The sequence below is a fragment of the Anomaloglossus baeobatrachus genome, chromosome 4 (genome assembly GCF_048569485.1).
Source record: "Anomaloglossus baeobatrachus isolate aAnoBae1 chromosome 4, aAnoBae1.hap1, whole genome shotgun sequence".
Classification (NCBI taxonomy): domain Eukaryota; kingdom Metazoa; phylum Chordata; class Amphibia; order Anura; family Aromobatidae; genus Anomaloglossus; species Anomaloglossus baeobatrachus.
The window spans coordinates 248,694,228-248,712,038 of record NC_134356.1 but is presented as its reverse complement, the minus strand read 5'-3'; the positions used below and the strand labels follow the sequence as shown (position 1 = coordinate 248,712,038).

At 42.6% G+C, this 17,811-nt stretch overlaps 1 protein-coding gene across 1 annotated transcript in view; it reads right to left on the bottom strand.

The window, feature by feature from the left end:
- Positions 1–17,811, bottom strand: part of LRRIQ1 (leucine rich repeats and IQ motif containing 1) — a 399,791-nt gene that overhangs the window by 178,222 nt on the left and 203,758 nt on the right. Inside the window, exons 16-17 of the mRNA XM_075342423.1 lie at positions 15,121–15,319; positions 12,305–12,424 (exon numbers count right to left, since the gene is read on the bottom strand). Coding sequence (XP_075198538.1) covers positions 12,305–12,424; positions 15,121–15,319 — 319 coding nt within the window. The remainder of the gene's footprint in view (positions 1–12,304; positions 12,425–15,120; positions 15,320–17,811) is intronic.

Below are 17,811 nucleotides of genomic sequence, written 5' to 3'. Positions count from 1 at the left end.
ATATATATATATATATATATATATATATATATATATATATACATACACACATACATACTTTTTTTTAATCATTGCTATTACATTTTTGATTAAGAAAAAAAATATGTGTGACTATGTATATATATATATATATATATATATACTAGAAGGTTGCCCGATTCTAAAGCATCGGGTATTCTAGAATTTATTGTGTAGTTAATGTATAATTTTTGTTATATATATTAGATGTTGTTGCGTGTAGTTGCTAAGTGTTTGTGTAGGGGCTGTACATGTTCTGGGTGTGGCGCGGGGTGAGAGCGGTGTTGTATGTGTGTTGCGTGTGTTGCGTTGTTTGTGGAGCGCTGTGTGTCTGTAGCGTTTCGTGTGTGTTGCGCGGTTTGTGTGTGTGTGGTGTGTTTTGGGGGGAGGTATGTTTTGTGCAATGTGTGTGTTGTGCGGTATGTGTGTATATTTATGTATGCCGCGGTGTTTGTGTGTTGAGTGTTGTGTGTGTGCGGCGTTGTCTGTGTGTGTGGGTGTCTGTGTAGGGCGGTGTTTGTGGTTCTGTCGTTCCCAGTGTGTGTGTGTGTGGTGTGTTGTGCAGTGCGCGTGTGTGTGTGTGTGTGTGCACCTCCCATCGTGCCCCATCCCCCATGCTGCGCACCTCCCATCGTGCTCCATCCCCCATGCTGCGCACCCCCCATCGTGCTCCATCCCCCATGCTGCACACTCCCCATCGTGCTCCATCCCCTATGCTGCGCATTCCCCATCGTGCTCCATCTCCCATGCTGCGCATTCCCCATCGTGCTCCATCCCCTATGCTGCGCATTCCCCATCGTGCTGCATCCCCCATGCTGCGCACTCCCAAACGTGCTCCATCTGCAATGCTGCGCACTCCCAAACGTGCTCCATCCGCCATGCTGCGCACTCCCAAACGTGCTCCATCCACCATGCTGCGCACTCCCAAACGTGCTCCATCAGCCATACTGCGCACTCCCAAACGTGCTCCATCCGCCATGCTGCGCACTCCCAAACGTGCTCCATTCGCCATGCTGCGCACTCCCAAACGTGCTCCATCCGCCATGCTGCGCACTCGCAAACGTGCTCCATCCGCCATGCTGCGCACTCCCAAACGTGCTCCATCCGCCATGCTGCGTACTCCCAAACGTGGTTCATCCGCTATGCTGCGCACTCCCAAACGTGCTCCATCCGCCATGCTGCGCAATCCGAAACGTGGTCCATCCGCCATGCTGCGCACTCCCAAACGTGGTCCATCCGCCATGCTGCGCACTCCCAAACGTACTCCATCCGCCATGCTGCGCACTCCCAAACGTGGTTCATCCGCCATGCTGCGCACTCCCAAACATGCTCCATCCGCCATGCTGCGCACTCCCAAACGTGCTCCATCCGCCATGCTGCGTACTCCCAAACGTGCTCCATCCGCGATGCTGCGCACTCCCAAACGTGGTCCATCCGCCATGCTGCGCACTCCCAAACGTACTCCATCCGCCATGCTGCGCACTCCCAAACGTGGTTCATCCGCCATGCTGCGCACTCCCAAATGTGCTCCATCCCCCATGCTGCGCACTCCCAAACGTGGTCCATCCGCCATGCTGCGCACTCCCAAATGTGCTCCATGCCCCATGCTGCGCACTCCCAAACGTGGTCCATCCCCCATGCTGCGCACTCCCCATCGTGCTCCATCCCCCATGCTGCGCACCCCCCATCGTGCTCCATCCCCCATGCTGCGCACCCCCCATCGTGCTCCATCCCCCATGCTGCGCACCCCCCATCGTGCTCCATCCCCCATGCTGCGCACCCCCCATCGTGCTCCATCCCCCATGCTGCGCACCCCCCATCGTGCTCAATCCCCCATGCTGCACCAGCATCAGCCTCTCTGCCCACAGCATCAGCCTCTCTGCCCGCAGCATCAGCCTCTCTCCTTCCAGCCTACCCAAGCCTCAGCCTCCCACAGCCTCTCTTCTCTCAGCCTCCCCCCTCCCCCTCCCAGCCTTCCCCAGGATCAGCCTCTCTCCTCCCAGCATCAGCCTTTTCTGTCCCCAGCATCAGCCTCTCTCCTTCCAGCCTACCCCAGCCTCAGCCTCCCCCAGCCTCTCTTCTCTCATCCTCCCCCCTCCCAGCCTTCCCCAGGATCAGCCTAGCCTACCACAGCCTCAGCCTCCCCCAGCATCAGCCTCTCTTCTCTCAGCCTCCCCCCTCCCCCTCCCAGCCTTCCACAGGATCAGCCTCTCTCCTCCCAGCCTCCTCCAGCACGCCGTGCTCCTCTGCCGACACTCACAGATCCGATCGCATACACTCACACACACACACACACACACCCGATCGCATACAGTCACACATACCCGATCGCATACACGCACACACACGATCGCATACACTCACGCACACCCGATCGCATACACGCACACACCCGATCGCATACACGCACACACCCGAACGCATACACGCACACACCCGATCGCATACACGCACACACCCGATCGCATACACTCACACACACACACACATTGACGATATGGCACATACGCGCTCACACTCACAACATCCGGAGATACCACATGCTTCTGGCCATGTGATCCTCTGGCAGGTCCTGGAAGCTCACAGCACAGTATCGGCGCAGAGAAGCAAGCGATATCCCAGGATGTTGTGAGTGTGTGGATGCGATGTGATGTGTGTGTGAGGTGTGTGTGAGAATGAGTGTGATCTGATGTGTGTCTGTTGTTATGTGTGTGCGTGTGTGTATGTTACGCCGCTGCAGGACCTTGATGCGCTGGTAACTATGCTAGCATGGTTACCAGCGTATCTCGTCCCCCGCTCGCACGGGAGCCCACACCAGCATACGGCGGCCAGGCCCAGCAATGCGAGGGTATGTGTCGGCTGGGTTTGCGGTGTACGCTGATGTGGGCTCCCGGGGGTACAGTACTCACCTGTGAGTCGTGGCTCCGTGACCGTGTCGGTTCGGGGAATGCGCAGGGAGGGGGGGGGCCAGAGCTAGCGTGCATTGCGTGAGGGGGGCGGGGCGTGGCCGAGTTGCCAATGCCTGCAGGGTGCCGGGGCGAGAGGCCAATCTGTGGGGGGGGCGGAGCCTGGGCGAGCGGCTGGCCAATCCGTGTGGGGGCGCAGCCTGCGCGAGCGGCCAATCAGTGTGGGGGGGCGGGGCCATGGCGAGCCCAGCGGCCAATCAGCTTTGTGTCACCGTAAGGACACAATTTTGGAGCATGACAGACAGACAGACAGACAGACAGACAGACTGACAGACAGAATAAGGCAATTATATATATAGATATATATAAAATCACACACACATATATTTATATACATATATATATATATATACACATATATATGTATCTATCTATGTATATATATATATATACAGTTAGGTCCAGAAATATTTGGACAGTGACACAATTTTCGCGAGTTGGGCTCTGCATGCCACCACATTGGATTTGAAATGAAACCTCTACAACAGAATTCAAGTGCAGATTGTAACGTTTAATTTGAAGGTTTGAGCAAAAATATCTGATAGAAATTGTAGGAATTGTACACATTTCTTTACAAACACTCCACATTTTAGGAGGTCAAAAGTAATTGGACAAATAAACCAAACCCAAACAAAATATTTTTATTTTCAATATTTTGTTGCGAATCCTTTGGAGGCAATCACTGCCTTAAGTCTGGAACCCATGGACATCCCCAAATGCTGGGTTTCCTCCTTCTTAATGCTTTGCCAGGCCTTTACAGCCGCAGCCTTCAGGTCTTGCTTGTTTGTGGGTCTTTCCGTCTTAAGTCTGGATTTGAGCAAGTGAAATGCATGCTCAATTGGGTTAAGATCTGGTGATTGACTTGGCCATTGCAGAATGTTCCACTTTTTTGCACTCATGAACTCCTGGGTAGCTTTGGCTGTATGCTTGGGGTCATTGTCCATCTGTACTATGAAGCGCCGTCCGATCAACTTTGCGGCATTTGGCTAAATCTGGGCTGAAAGTATATCCCGGTACACTTCAGAATTCATCCGGCTACTCTTGTCTGCTGTTATGTCATCAATAAACACAAGTGACCCAGTGCCATTGAAAGCCATGCATGCCCATGCCATCACGTTGCCTCCACCATGTTTTACAAAAGATGTGGTGTGCCTTGGATCATGTGCCGTTCCCTTTCTTCTCCAAACTTTTTTCTTCCCATCATTCTGGTACAGGTTGATCTTTGTCTCATCTGTCCATAGAATACTTTTCCAGAACTGAGCTGGCTTCATGAGGTGTTTTTCAGCAAATTTAACCTGGCCTGTCTATTTTTGGAATTAATGAATGGTTTGCATCTAGATGTGAACCATTTGTATTTACTTTCATGGAGTCTTCTCTTTACTGTTGACTTAGAGACAGATACACCTACTTCACTGAGAGTGTTCTGGACTTCAGTTGATGTTGTGAACGGGTTCTTCTTCACCAAAGAAAGTATGCGGCGATCATCCACCACTGTTGTCATCCGTGGACACCCAGGCCTTTTTGAGTTCCCAAGCTCACCAGTCAATTCCTTTTTTCTCAGAATGTACCCGACTGTTGATTTTGCTGCTCCAAGCATGTCTGCTATCTCTCTGATGGAATTTTTCTTTTTTTTCAGCCTCAGGATGTTCTGCTTCACCTCAATTGAGAGTTCCTTAGACCGCATGTTGTCTGGTCACAGCAACAGCTTCCAAATGCAAAAACACACACCTGTAATCAACCCCAGACCTTTTAACTACTTCATTGATTACAGGTTAACGAGGGAGACGCCTTCAGAGTTAATTGCAGCCCTTAGAGTCCCTTGTCCAATTACTTTTGGTCCCTTGAAAAAGAGGAGGCTATGCATTACAGAGCTATGATTCCTAAACCCTTTCTCCGATTTGGATGTGAAAACTCTCATATTGCAGCTGGGAGTGTGCACTTTCAGCCCATATTATATATATAATTGTATTTCTGAACATGTTTTTGTAAACAGCTAAAATAACAAAACTTGTGTCACTGTCCAAATATTTCTGGCCCTGACTGTATATATACACACACAGCTATGGCAAAAATTGAGGGACCACTTCCAAATTTTCAGTTTTTCTGATTTTTCTTTTTATAGGTATGTTTTTAAGTAAGATGTAAATTGTTCTTTTATTCTATAAACTACTGACATGTCTCTGAATTTCCAAGCAAAAAAGTTTGCATTTATTTTCTGAAAATGAGAAATAGTCAAAGTAACAAAACAATGCATTACTTTCAAACCTCAAATAATGCAAAGAAAGCAAGTTCATAATCATTTAGAAACAACAATACTTATGTTTTAACTCAGGAAGAGTTCAGAAATCAATATTTTGTGGAATAACAATGATTTTTAATCACAGCTTTCATGCGCCTTGGCATGTTTTCCACCAATCTTTCACACTGCTTTTCGGTGACCTTATGCCACTCCTGGCGCAAAAAGTTAAGCAGTTCTACTTTGTTTGATTGCTTGTGACTATCTTCCTCTTGATTACATTCCAGAGGTTTTTAATGAGGTTCAAGTCTGGAGATTGGGCTGGCCATGACAGGGTTTTGATGTCGTGGTCCTTCATACAGACATTGATTGACCTAGATGTGTGGCATGGTGCATTGTCCTGCAGGAAAAAACAGACCTCAGAGTTGGGGAACATTGCATGAGCAGAAAGAGGCAACTGTGTTTCCAGGACAACCTTGTATGCAGCTTGATTCATACGTCCTTCGCAAAGATTAACCTGCCCAATTCCAGCCTTGCTGAAGCATCGCCAGATTATCACCGATCCTCCATCAAATTTCACAGTGGGTGCAAAACACTGCACTTAGTGCGCCTCGCCAGGTCTCCATCGAACCATTAGACAACCAGGTGTTGGGCAAAGCTAGAAATTAGGTAAAGAAAATTCAACAAACATCTTTGGAAGAACGTATGACTCAAGCCGCATACAAGGTTATCCTGGAAAAACAGTTGCTTTCTTCTGCTCAGGCAATGTTCCCCAACTCTGAGGACTGCTTTTTTTCCCAGCAGGACAATGTGCCATGCCACACAGCTAGGTCAATCAATGTGTGGATGAAGGACTACCACATCAAAACCCTGTCATAAAAACCCTGTCATCAATCCCCAGACCTGAACCCCATCGAAAACTTATGGAATGTAATCAAGAGGAAAATTGATAGTCACAAGCCATCAAACAAAGAAGAACTGCTTAAATTTTTGTGCCAGGAGTGGCAGAAGGTCACTCAAAAGCAGTGTGAAAGACTGGTGGAAAGCCAAGACGCATGTAAGCTGTGATTCAAAATCATGGCTATTCCACAAAATATTGATTTCTTCCAGAGTTAAAACATTAGTATTGTTGCTTCTAAATGATTATGAACTTGTTTTCTTAGCATTATTTGAGGTATCTGAAAGCACTGCATTTTTTTGTTATTTTGACCATTTCTCATTTTCAGAAAATAAATACAACATTTTTTGCTTGGAAATTCGGAGACAATTTACATTTCACTGCACCAATATACAGGTAAAGAGAAAAATGAGAAAAACTGAAAATTTGGAAGTGGTCTCTTAATTTTTGCCAGAGCTATATACAGTTAGGTCCAGAAATATTTGGACAGTGACACAATTTTCGCGAGTTGGGCTCTGCATGCCACCACATTGGATTTGAAATGAAACCTCTACAACAGAATTCAAGTGCAGATTGTAACGTTTAATTTGAAGGTTTGAACAAAAATATCTGATAGAAATTGTAGGAATTGTACACATTTCTTTACAGACACTCCACATTTTAGGAGGTCAAAAGTAATTGGACAAATAAACCAAACCCAAACAAAATATTTTTATTTTCAATATTTTGTTGCGAATCCTTTGGAGGCAATCACTGCCTTAAGTCTGGAACCCATGGACATCACCAAACGCTGGGTTTCCTCCTTCTTAATGCTTTGCCAGGCCTTTACAGCCGCAGCCTTCAGGTCTTGCTTGTTTGTGGGTCTTTCCGTCTTAAGTCTGGATTTGAGCAAGTGAAATGCATGCTCAATTGGGTTAAGATCTGGTGATTGACTTGGCCATTGCAGAATGTTCCACTTCTTTGCACTCATGAACTCCTGGGTAGCTTTGGCTGTATGCTTGGGGTCATTGTCCATCTGTACTATGAAGCGCCGTCCGATCAACTTTGCGGCATTTGGCTGAATCTGGGCTGAAAGTATATCCCTGTACACTTCAGAATTTATCCGGCTACTCTTGTCTGCTGTTATGTCATCAATAAACACAAGTGACCCAGTGCCATTGAAAGCCATGCACGCCCATGCCATCACGTTGCCTCCACCATGTTTTACAAAAGATGTGGTGTGCCTTGGATCATGTGCCGTTCCCTTTCTTCTCCAAACTTTTTTCTTCCCATCATTCTGGTACAGGTTGATCTTTGTCTCATCTGTCCATAGAATACTTTTCCAGAACTGAGCTGGCTTCATGAGGTGTTTTTCAGCAAATTTAACCTGGCCTGTCTATTTTTGGAATTGATGAATGGTTTGCATCTAGATGTGAACCATTTGTATTTACTTTCATGGAGTCTTCTCTTTACTGTTGACTTAGAGACAGATACACCTACTTCACTGAGAGTGTTCTGGACTTCAGTTGATGTTGTGAACGGGTTCTTCTTCACCAAAGAAAGTATGCGGCGATCATCCACCACTGTTGTCATCCGTGGACACCCAGGCCTTTTTGAGTTCCCAAGCTCACCAGTCAATTCCTTTTTTCTCAGAATGTACCCGACTGTTGATTTTGCTGCTCCAAGCATGTCTGCTATCTCTCTGATGGAATTTTTCTTTTTTTTCAGCCTCAGGATGTTCTGCTTCACCTCAATTGAGAGTTCCTTAGACCGCATGTTGTCTGGTCACAGCAACAGCTTCCAAATGCAAAAACACACACCTGTAATCAACCCCAGACCTTTTAACTACTTCATTGATTACAGGTTAACGAGGGAGACGCCTTCAGAGTTAATTGCAGCCCTTAGAGTCCCTTGTCCAATTACTTTTGGTCCCTTGAAAAAGAGGAGGCTATGCATTACAGAGCTATGATTCCTAAACCCTTTCTCCGATTTGGATGTGAAAACTCTCATATTGCAGCTGGGAGTGTGCACTTTCAGCCCATATTATATATATAATTGTATTTCTGAACATGTTTTTGTAAACAGCTAAAATAACAAAACTTGTGTCACTGTCCAAATATTTCTGGCCCTGACTGTATATATACACACACAGCTATGGCAAAAATTGAGGGACCACTTCCAAATTTTCAGTTTTTCTGATTTTTCTTTTTATAGGTATGTTTTTAAGTAAGATGTAAATTGTTCTTTTATTCTATAAACTACTGACATGTCTCTGAATTTCCAAGCAAAAAAGTTTGCATTTATTTTCTGAAAATGAGAAATAGTCAAAGTAACAAAACAATGCATTACTTTCAAACCTCAAATAATGCAAAGAAAGCAAGTTCATAATCATTTAGAAACAACAATACTTATGTTTTAACTCAGGAAGAGTTCAGAAATCAATATTTTGTGGAATAACAATGATTTTTAATCACAGCTTTCATGCGCCTTGGCATGTTTTCCACCAATCTTTCACACTGCTTTTCGGTGACCTTATGCCACTCCTGGCGCAAAAAGTTAAGCAGTTCTACTTTGTTTGATTGCTTGTGACTATCTTCCTCTTGATTACATTCCAGAGGTTTTTAATGAGGTTCAAGTCTGGAGATTGGGCTGGCCATGACAGGGTTTTGATGTCGTGGTCCTTCATACAGACATTGATTGACCTAGATGTGTGGCATGGCGCATTGTCCTGCAGGAAAAAACAGACCTCAGAGTTGGGGAACATTGCATGAGCAGAAAGAGGCAACTGTTTTTCCAGGACAACCTTGTATGCAGCTTGATTCATACGTCCTTCGCAAAGATTAACCTGCCCAATTCCAGCCTTGCTGAAGCATCGCCAGATTATCACCGATCCTCCATCAAATTTCACAGTGGGTGCAAAACACTGCACTTAGTGCGCCTCGCCAGGTCTCCATCGAACCATTAGACAACCAGGTGTTGGGCAAAGCTAGAAATTAGGTAAAGAAAATTCAACAAACATCTTTGGAAGAACGTATGACTCAAGCCGCATACAAGGTTATCCTGGAAAAACAGTTGCTTTCTTCTGCTCAGGCAATGTTCCCCAACTCTGAGGACTGCTTTTTTTCCCAGCAGGACAATGTGCCATGCCACACAGCTAGGTCAATCAATGTGTGGATGAAGGACTACCACATCAAAACCCTGTCATAAAAACCCTGTCATCAATCCCCAGACCTGAACCCCATCGAAAACTTATGGAATGTAATCAAGAGGAAAATTGATAGTCACAAGCCATCAAACAAAGAAGAACTGCTTAAATTTTTGTGCCAGGAGTGGCAGAAGGTCACTCAAAAGCAGTGTGAAAGACTGGTGGAAAGCCAAGACGCATGTAAGCTGTGATTCAAAATCATGGCTATTCCACAAAATATTGATTTCTTCCAGAGTTAAAACATTAGTATTGTTGCTTCTAAATGATTATGAACTTGTTTTCTTAGCATTATTTGAGGTATCTGAAAGCACTGCATTTTTTTGTTATTTTGACCATTTCTCATTTTCAGAAAATAAATACAACATTTTTTGCTTGGAAATTCGGAGACAATTTACATTTCACTGCACCAATATACAGGTAAAGAGAAAAATGAGAAAAACTGAAAATTTGGAAGTGGTCTCTTAATTTTTGCCAGAGCTATATACAGTTAGGTCCAGAAATATTTGGACAGTGACACAATTTTCGCGAGTTGGGCTCTGCATGCCACCACATTGGATTTGAAATGAAACCTCTACAACAGAATTCAAGTGCAGATTGTAACGTTTAATTTGAAGGTTTGAACAAAAATATCTGATAGAAATTGTAGGAATTGTACACATTTCTTTACAGACACTCCACATTTTAGGAGGTCAAAAGTAATTGGACAAATAAACCAAACCCAAACAAAATATTTTTATTTTCAATATTTTGTTGCGAATCCTTTGGAGGCAATCACTGCCTTAAGTCTGGAACCCATGGACATCACCAAACGCTGGGTTTCCTCCTTCTTAATGCTTTGCCAGGCCTTTACAGCCGCAGCCTTCAGGTCTTGCTTGTTTGTGGGTCTTTCCGTCTTAAGTCTGGATTTGAGCAAGTGAAATGCATGCTCAATTGGGTTAAGATCTGGTGATTGACTTGGCCATTGCAGAATGTTCCACTTCTTTGCACTCATGAACTCCTGGGTAGCTTTGGCTGTATGCTTGGGGTCATTGTCCATCTGTACTATGAAGCGCCGTCCGATCAACTTTGCGGCATTTGGCTGAATCTGGGCTGAAAGTATATCCCTGTACACTTCAGAATTTATCCGGCTACTCTTGTCTGCTGTTATGTCATCAATAAACACAAGTGACCCAGTGCCATTGAAAGCCATGCACGCCCATGCCATCATGTTGCCTGCACCATGTTTTACAGAGGATGTGGTGTGCTTCCACCTTGATATGCACCCCAATTTGGGATGTATTCCATCTGTCTGGATTTTGGCGGTTGGTGACTGTTCACATTAAGTCATCAGGCTTTGTCCACACGCTATTTACTTCATGCAGCATTTGCTTGGACCTGTCCCGCCCACAGCCATGACTCAGTCATGGGTACGGGATTGAAATAGACCAGGTGAGTGCTGCTAAGAGCAGTTCTACTATTCATATGTGAGGCCGTATGGCACATTTTATAAAAATATTTTAGTGTAGGACTGCTTCAAATGAGATTTGCCGTGACGTGGCGAAGCAGCTCAAGAAATTGCAATTTTTTGCCAAAAATCTCAAAAATTTTTTTTATAATAAGTACAGTTTGGAATGTTTAGTGTTGTAGTGCACATTTGGTGCTGGCTTTTTGTTTTTTCTTAGAGACAGATACACCTACTTCACTGAGAGTGTTCCGGACTTCAGTTGATGTTGTGAACGGATTCTTCTTCACCAAAGAAAGTATGCGGCGATCATCCACCACTGTTGTCATCCGTGGACGCCCAGGCCTTTTTGAGTTCCCAAGCTCACCAGTCAATTCCTTTTTTCTCAGAATGTACCCGACTGTTGATTTTGCTACTCCAAGCATGTCTGCTATCTCTCTGATGGATTTTTTCTTTTTTTTCAGCCTCAGGATGTTCTGCTTCACCTCAATTGAGAGTTCCTTAGACCGCATGTTGTCTGGTCACAGCAACAGCTTCCAAATGCAAAACCACACACCTGTAATCAACCCCAAACCTTTTAACTACTTCATTGATTACAGGTTAACGAGGGAGACGCCTTCAGAGTTAATTGCAGCCCTTAGAGTCCCCTGTCCAATTACTTTTGGTCCCTTGAAAAAGAGGAGGCTATGCATTACAGAGCTATGATTCCTAAACCCTTTCTCCGATTTGGATGTGAAAACTCTCATATTGCAGCTGGGAGTGTGCACTTTCAGCCCATATTATATATATATATATAATTGTATTTCTGAACATGTTTTTGTAAACAGCTAAAATAACAAAACTTGTGTCACTGTCCAAATATTTCTGGCCCTGACTGTATGTATATATATATATATATATATATATATATATATATATGTACACACATACACACACACACACACACACACACACATTTGTTTTAATCAAGTTTGTTACATTTTTTTCAGTCTCTATTAGGTATCATAGGAGGCTTCATAGGAGCACCAACAGAGGTACACACAGAGGTCTTTATGGACAATCCACTGGAATCCTGATGTTGTAGGAGGATGGGGCAACAGATTACCACCTCCGGCTGACTACTTAGATGTACAGTGGATATTGACCATGGTTTCATAAGGGTTAAACTGCAGAGACTGAAGAACACCCCGCCCCCCCAACTCCGTGATAGATAATGATGATATCAGCTGTATGTACATATAGACAGTGCCTATGTTGTATGGAGTGGGATTGGCTTCTGAACTGCATCCATATGTGAATATTCGATAGCCAGTTCATGGTCTCAGCTTTTGAACTCTTTCACATGTGCTCATCTGATACCCAATTTCCACCTTATATACTTTGGTCATTGTTCCCGTGCTCACCCGATATTTGTCGGTTCCCAAAAAATGGTTAATAAACACACTGAAAATTTATTAAAACACTGATGTTACAAGTAATACATTGTCATGCTAGATATTTGTTTTAAATATATACATATATTTAGGAGAAAAATCTATTGCGATTACTTGGCACTTCTTACTTCATCAAATGTAAACTCATCCAAATTCACTTCTTCAAAATCATTTTCCAACTCTTCTCTATCAATACCAGCGAAAGCAGCAGCTAACTTTTTTCTTAAGAAGAATCCCTTCCAAGCTGCCTAAAAAAAATAGAAAAAAATATCAAACACATGTCATAGAAGAATCATAGATCATCTCCAAATACAGATTCCCAATGTTATCCCATCAGGAAGATAAAACATCTTGGAGCTTTGTTTAATAGCTCAATGATCTGTTTTCTGAACTTTATGTGACATCTAAAACTACAAGACAAATTAAATGCCTGCATGTGTCTGAGGCTAAGAATACCCAAGAGGGTCTCTTCAAGTAAGCAGAAAGGAATTCTTGAACTCCCCTCACTGCATGTAGCTTGGGTCAACTAATTAATAATTTGACAATTCCTTTAGGGTGTTTAAGAGCCTGGGGGAAAAGATGATACAAAGAGAAAGCAAAGTGTGTACTTGCAACCTTTAACATCCAAATTAGTGCGACTCAAACAACCTCTTGTCTAAAACTCATAGGGTTAGTGTGTCTGGCTATTTATAGAATGGAGCTACGGGCAGATTTCGGCTATTTGGCATACATCGGAGGCATCCTTTTTATATTTTAAAAAGAAACCGTGAAAAAAGAAAACGTGCCGCTCGTAAATGGGACCATTGTGGTGTTCTTACGAGAAATAAAAACACAGCATCTAACACAATTCAGAAAAAATCCCAAGAATGGCAAAGCTCAAATGGTCAATATACTGGCGGTAAAAATTCAGTTGAGCAAAGTGGTGTCTTCTACTTCTTATCCTAAGAGTTCATGAAGTGGGCAGGTAAGGTAAAAAGTTCATGTATGAAAAAAGTCACAAAAACAAAATAAAAAACGGAAAATAACTGATTGTAAGCTCTTCAGGTTACATAAATTATCAGAACCTAGTTATATTAACAAGGTATTCTGACCCTATGCATTTAAATGTCTGATAGGACGGGGTCCTTGCTGGGCATGACAAGGTGTCCACAAAAGAGGGCAAGCAGTGAAGTCCGTCCATTAGAGCCATAGGAGTTATGATTATGGCTTTGAAAGAGGGAACTTGACATTATTATTTACTGCCAGCACTAGCCATAACAAATGACTAAGGCTAAACAATACATGCAAAACACCAGTTTTTTAGCGTGTTCACAGTGTTTTTCATGGCATTTCTTTTGTTTTTTTATCAGCATTTTTCAGTTGCAGCTTACATGTATGCTTTGTCTACAGTACATTTTTAATTTAACATAATATAGTGTAGGACACCCCTATTGAGATTTGCCGTGACGTTGGCAGGGGTGGCTCAACGAATTGATCAATTATTTGCTAAAAATCTCAATTTACATTATAGTACAGTTGGAATAAATCTTTGAATTTGCACTTTTTATATGATGCATGCCATTTTCAGATCGTGCTGGCTCCCCTCTCTCTCAGTACATTTTTAATAAAGTTTTATTTCTCAAAACCGCAGCAACAACATTGTTATGATTGTTTTTTTTTTTCTTACTTTACCATTGCTTTCTATGAATGAAAAAATGCTGTAGTTTTTCTATTAAAATCACCACAACACCCAAGTTTATGAATAGACCATTGGGTAAAAAGTAATAAGTGCAATGAGAATTAAAAAATAAATTTTTATTTAAGCATATGATAAAATGGACACAGCCTATACCTGGATGCACATATCGATCAACTCATATATTGGAAATAATTAATTCCATACAGCACTATATAGCCTCAATACAAATAAAGTCTTTAAATGTGCAACATTTGAATGAAAAAACACACCTGTAAGGGAGATAATGCATATGGCGTATGACAAAACAAGCAACAATTACTTTTACTAAATAGCATAAGGTAAAAAGTGCATATGTGCAATATTAAACAATGTATGCAAGTGCACATGTGCAATAGAAAAGCATGCATGTAGCTGAACAGCATCATATAAAGTGCGCATGTGCAGTAATCAACCAGGCAGATGGTTCATGCAGATGAATGTCCCTAAATAGTTAAATGCTGCAGGCAACCCTACATGAATGTAAATATGGACTAATGGTAAATGTGTTAGTAAATATTCTAGTAAGTGGACTGATGCATCGATAAATGAAGAGCTCCAGTTACTGTGTCCCTCCACCCCAATGCACGTTTTGCCCTGCTTCTTCCAAGGGGCGTGTAACCAACATGAGGTTAGTGGCGGACACGCTATGTGCCAATGCAGCCACGATCATCTGTAGCCACTTACCACCAATGCACTGACATCAAATTAGCACCATTTCTTGGAGGTTGATATGAATATAATAGTAGGCGTCCCACCACCCTGACACGCCCCTTGGAAGAAGCAGGGGGAAATGTGGGTCGGGTTGGAGGGACACACTACCTGGAGCTCTTCACTTACCCATTTATATTTTTCTACTGTATCTGCTTAATAAAATAAGTATAAATTGTAGTATTACAGGATGACCATTTAGATTGATCATCATAGCTGGAGTTGCTCTTACAAAGCAGCTCACCACTATAGCTCATAGATTGGGGCGCTCCATTTTCATTTTTTTTGGTAATGCTGCTCAACGCCATTGTTTTCTGTGGTGCTACAACTTCTGAGCCTGCATGTATATATGATATGGTAGAGAGACCTGCTATTATTACATACATTTCTGATATACGGTTTCATATTAAAGCAACATTGCAAAGTGAAATAGAATTTGTCATAAAAAAATAAAAAAAAGAAATATTCTATATTTATTATATTATTTATTATATTTTACAATATATTCATTAAATGTACCTGTATGACTGTAGCGGCCTGTTGTTTGACCTCTGATGTCTTGGAATTTGCACACTTCTTATGTAAGGATTTCTTCTTGCTGTAACAATGACGCCATGCTGTCTGTATAACAGAGGCAGCCTCATGAAGCTTTGTATAATAACGGATATCTCTTCGTATTACATAGCCTCGCCAGTGAGACTGGATAAGAACTGCAGCACTGGTATAAAAAGACAAGTCATGATATGACGTCAGAAAACATCCAACACATTAGATCATATTTAATTATAGATTTTCAGAATTCTAATTTGTGAGCCAAAATTGTAAGAAAAAGGTTTACAGAATCCATAGGATAGGCAATCAATGTGAGATTAGTGGGTATATGACTCTTAGCCCTACTGATATATGATGGGGCCGCGGCGGTAGTGCTGGAAATTGAGTCTTTTCCCATTCACCAAGAATAGATCAATCAATTCTGCGCTCCCAGAAAATCCCTTTAGACCTCGTTCCCACTTACGTATATATATATATAAAAAAAAAAAAACGCACCGATGTTCATCCAGGAGTGTAGGACGAGTGAAATTAATTTGGGATTCCATATGTCATGCGAGTGCGTTTTTTTTCCCGCCTAGCATCCATATGACATGCGTTTCTTTCTCAGCAGCTATTATTCTGGAATCATTTATATGACCATTTACAGCGTCCTATTCTATTTTCTCTTTTTTTATCCAATCAATTTCTATTGTAGGAAGATACAGTACAAAGGAAAAAATTCAGGTATCATTGGCAATAATACACAAAAAGAATAACGCTGTAACAAGTGGTAGTATAACCTTTGATTATGAGTCATATTTCCTATGAAACCACCAACAATCACGTCTGATCCATGTTGCAACTTTTTTAGGTTAATCAATACCCAATACGTATAGAGTCAACCTACCAAATTACTCTTTAATCCTCAAAACGAGGGTTCCAAACAACCAGAAATAAAGTCAGAAAGGAAGATAAGAAAGGGGAACAACAGAGATATAAACACCTTGAATATTGACATGTGGTACGGGTGAACTCCCTGCGTAACACTCTCTTTGACCCTATTTGACCCACTTTTTCCTATCAGACTGTTTGCCCTGGAAACAGATGCCTGACAGGGGAAGCATATATAGAGTTTAGCCACGTGACCCAAATCTGAAGTATTCTGTTTTTGGCGCGGATGGAGTGAGCCATAAAGAACTCGTTTTGGTATTGGAGATTAATTTGCTTATATAGTACAACTAATGTAGGTGTCTTTTGGGGATTTCCAATAGCTACTTATGCAATATTTGACAGCAACTAGAATGTGAACTAATAAACCCCTGGATTCCCAAGGGAACTCCTCTATACCCACGTTTAGCACTGCCAGACCTGGATTCGGATTAATAGGATTGTCTGTCAGCTCACCCATCAGGCCAAACACCTCCAATCAGAGCGAGAGAACCTTGGGACAAGCCCACCAGCAGTGACCAAGAGTACCCCTTTGGAGGCAGCCCTTCCAACAATGTGGTGAATAATTTGGGAGGAACTGTGCTAAGTTGGCTGGGGACCGATACTGTCGCAGGTGTACTTTTTTCAGTTGCTCTAGATGATTTATACACTTGGAATATTTTTGGATATTTGCTGATGCCGAGTGCCAGTTTGAAGGAGAAGTAGAGACACTCAGCTCCACGTCCCATTTATTCACATAAGGAGATTTTTGCTCTTCGGGGGGGTTATTGAGCCATTTGTATGTCAAGGAGATACCTTTGGATTTAGTTATCTTTTTAAATATCAAAGCCTTCGTCGTAGGTAACAGAGGATTCGACTTGAGGAAATTTAAGAGGCCAGAAAATTACTAATTTGGATGCGTTGATAGAAACAGCCCTTTAAAGAGGGGTGTTCCCATACTATTTCATTAAAGGGGTTATCACCCAAATCAGAGTATAGATCTGCCAGCACTGTAATGGCCGATCCCTCCCACCTGGCCAGATTCAAAAAGGGGATTTGAGATTCCAACGACTTGATGGAAATCTCTGAAAGAGGAATCTGAATCTTATGAATCAAGTTATTTCGCCAGGCCTCCAGGGAGGCTGACATGGTGGGAACACACGGGGAGAACCATGAACAGCTCAAATATTCTGCTTTCATCAATCTTCTCACCGAGCCCTGGCGAGACAGGAAAATTTCAATCTGAATTACCTGGACACCACCATTCCTTTAGTGATTAAGGCTTTATAATATGCCGTTATCTTTGGGGTGCCCAATCCCCCTAAATCGTATGGGGGGTATAACACTTTACGTGCAACCCTAGCCCTTTTATTACCCCATACAAATTTGTTAGTCAACGACTGAAGTTTCATCAGGGTTTTGTGAGATATTTTGATGGTGAGGCATCTGAGCACATACAATATTTTGGGTAAGAAAACCAAACCAAATTTTCTTTAATTAACATCTACGATGGTGTCAGCTTAATACCCAAATAAGGTATCCCCCTGTCACACCGTTTGAATTGAAAATCCCCCTCCAGCGCACTCCTGGCTTCCACTGGTACATTAAACGGCAATATCAAAGACTTTGCCGCATTAAGCTTATAATACGACACTTTAGAAAAGTTCAATAATGTGTTCACCACTGCTGGAATCAAAACTACAGGGTTAGAACAGGAAATTATCACATCATCTGCGTATAAACCAAGTTTAT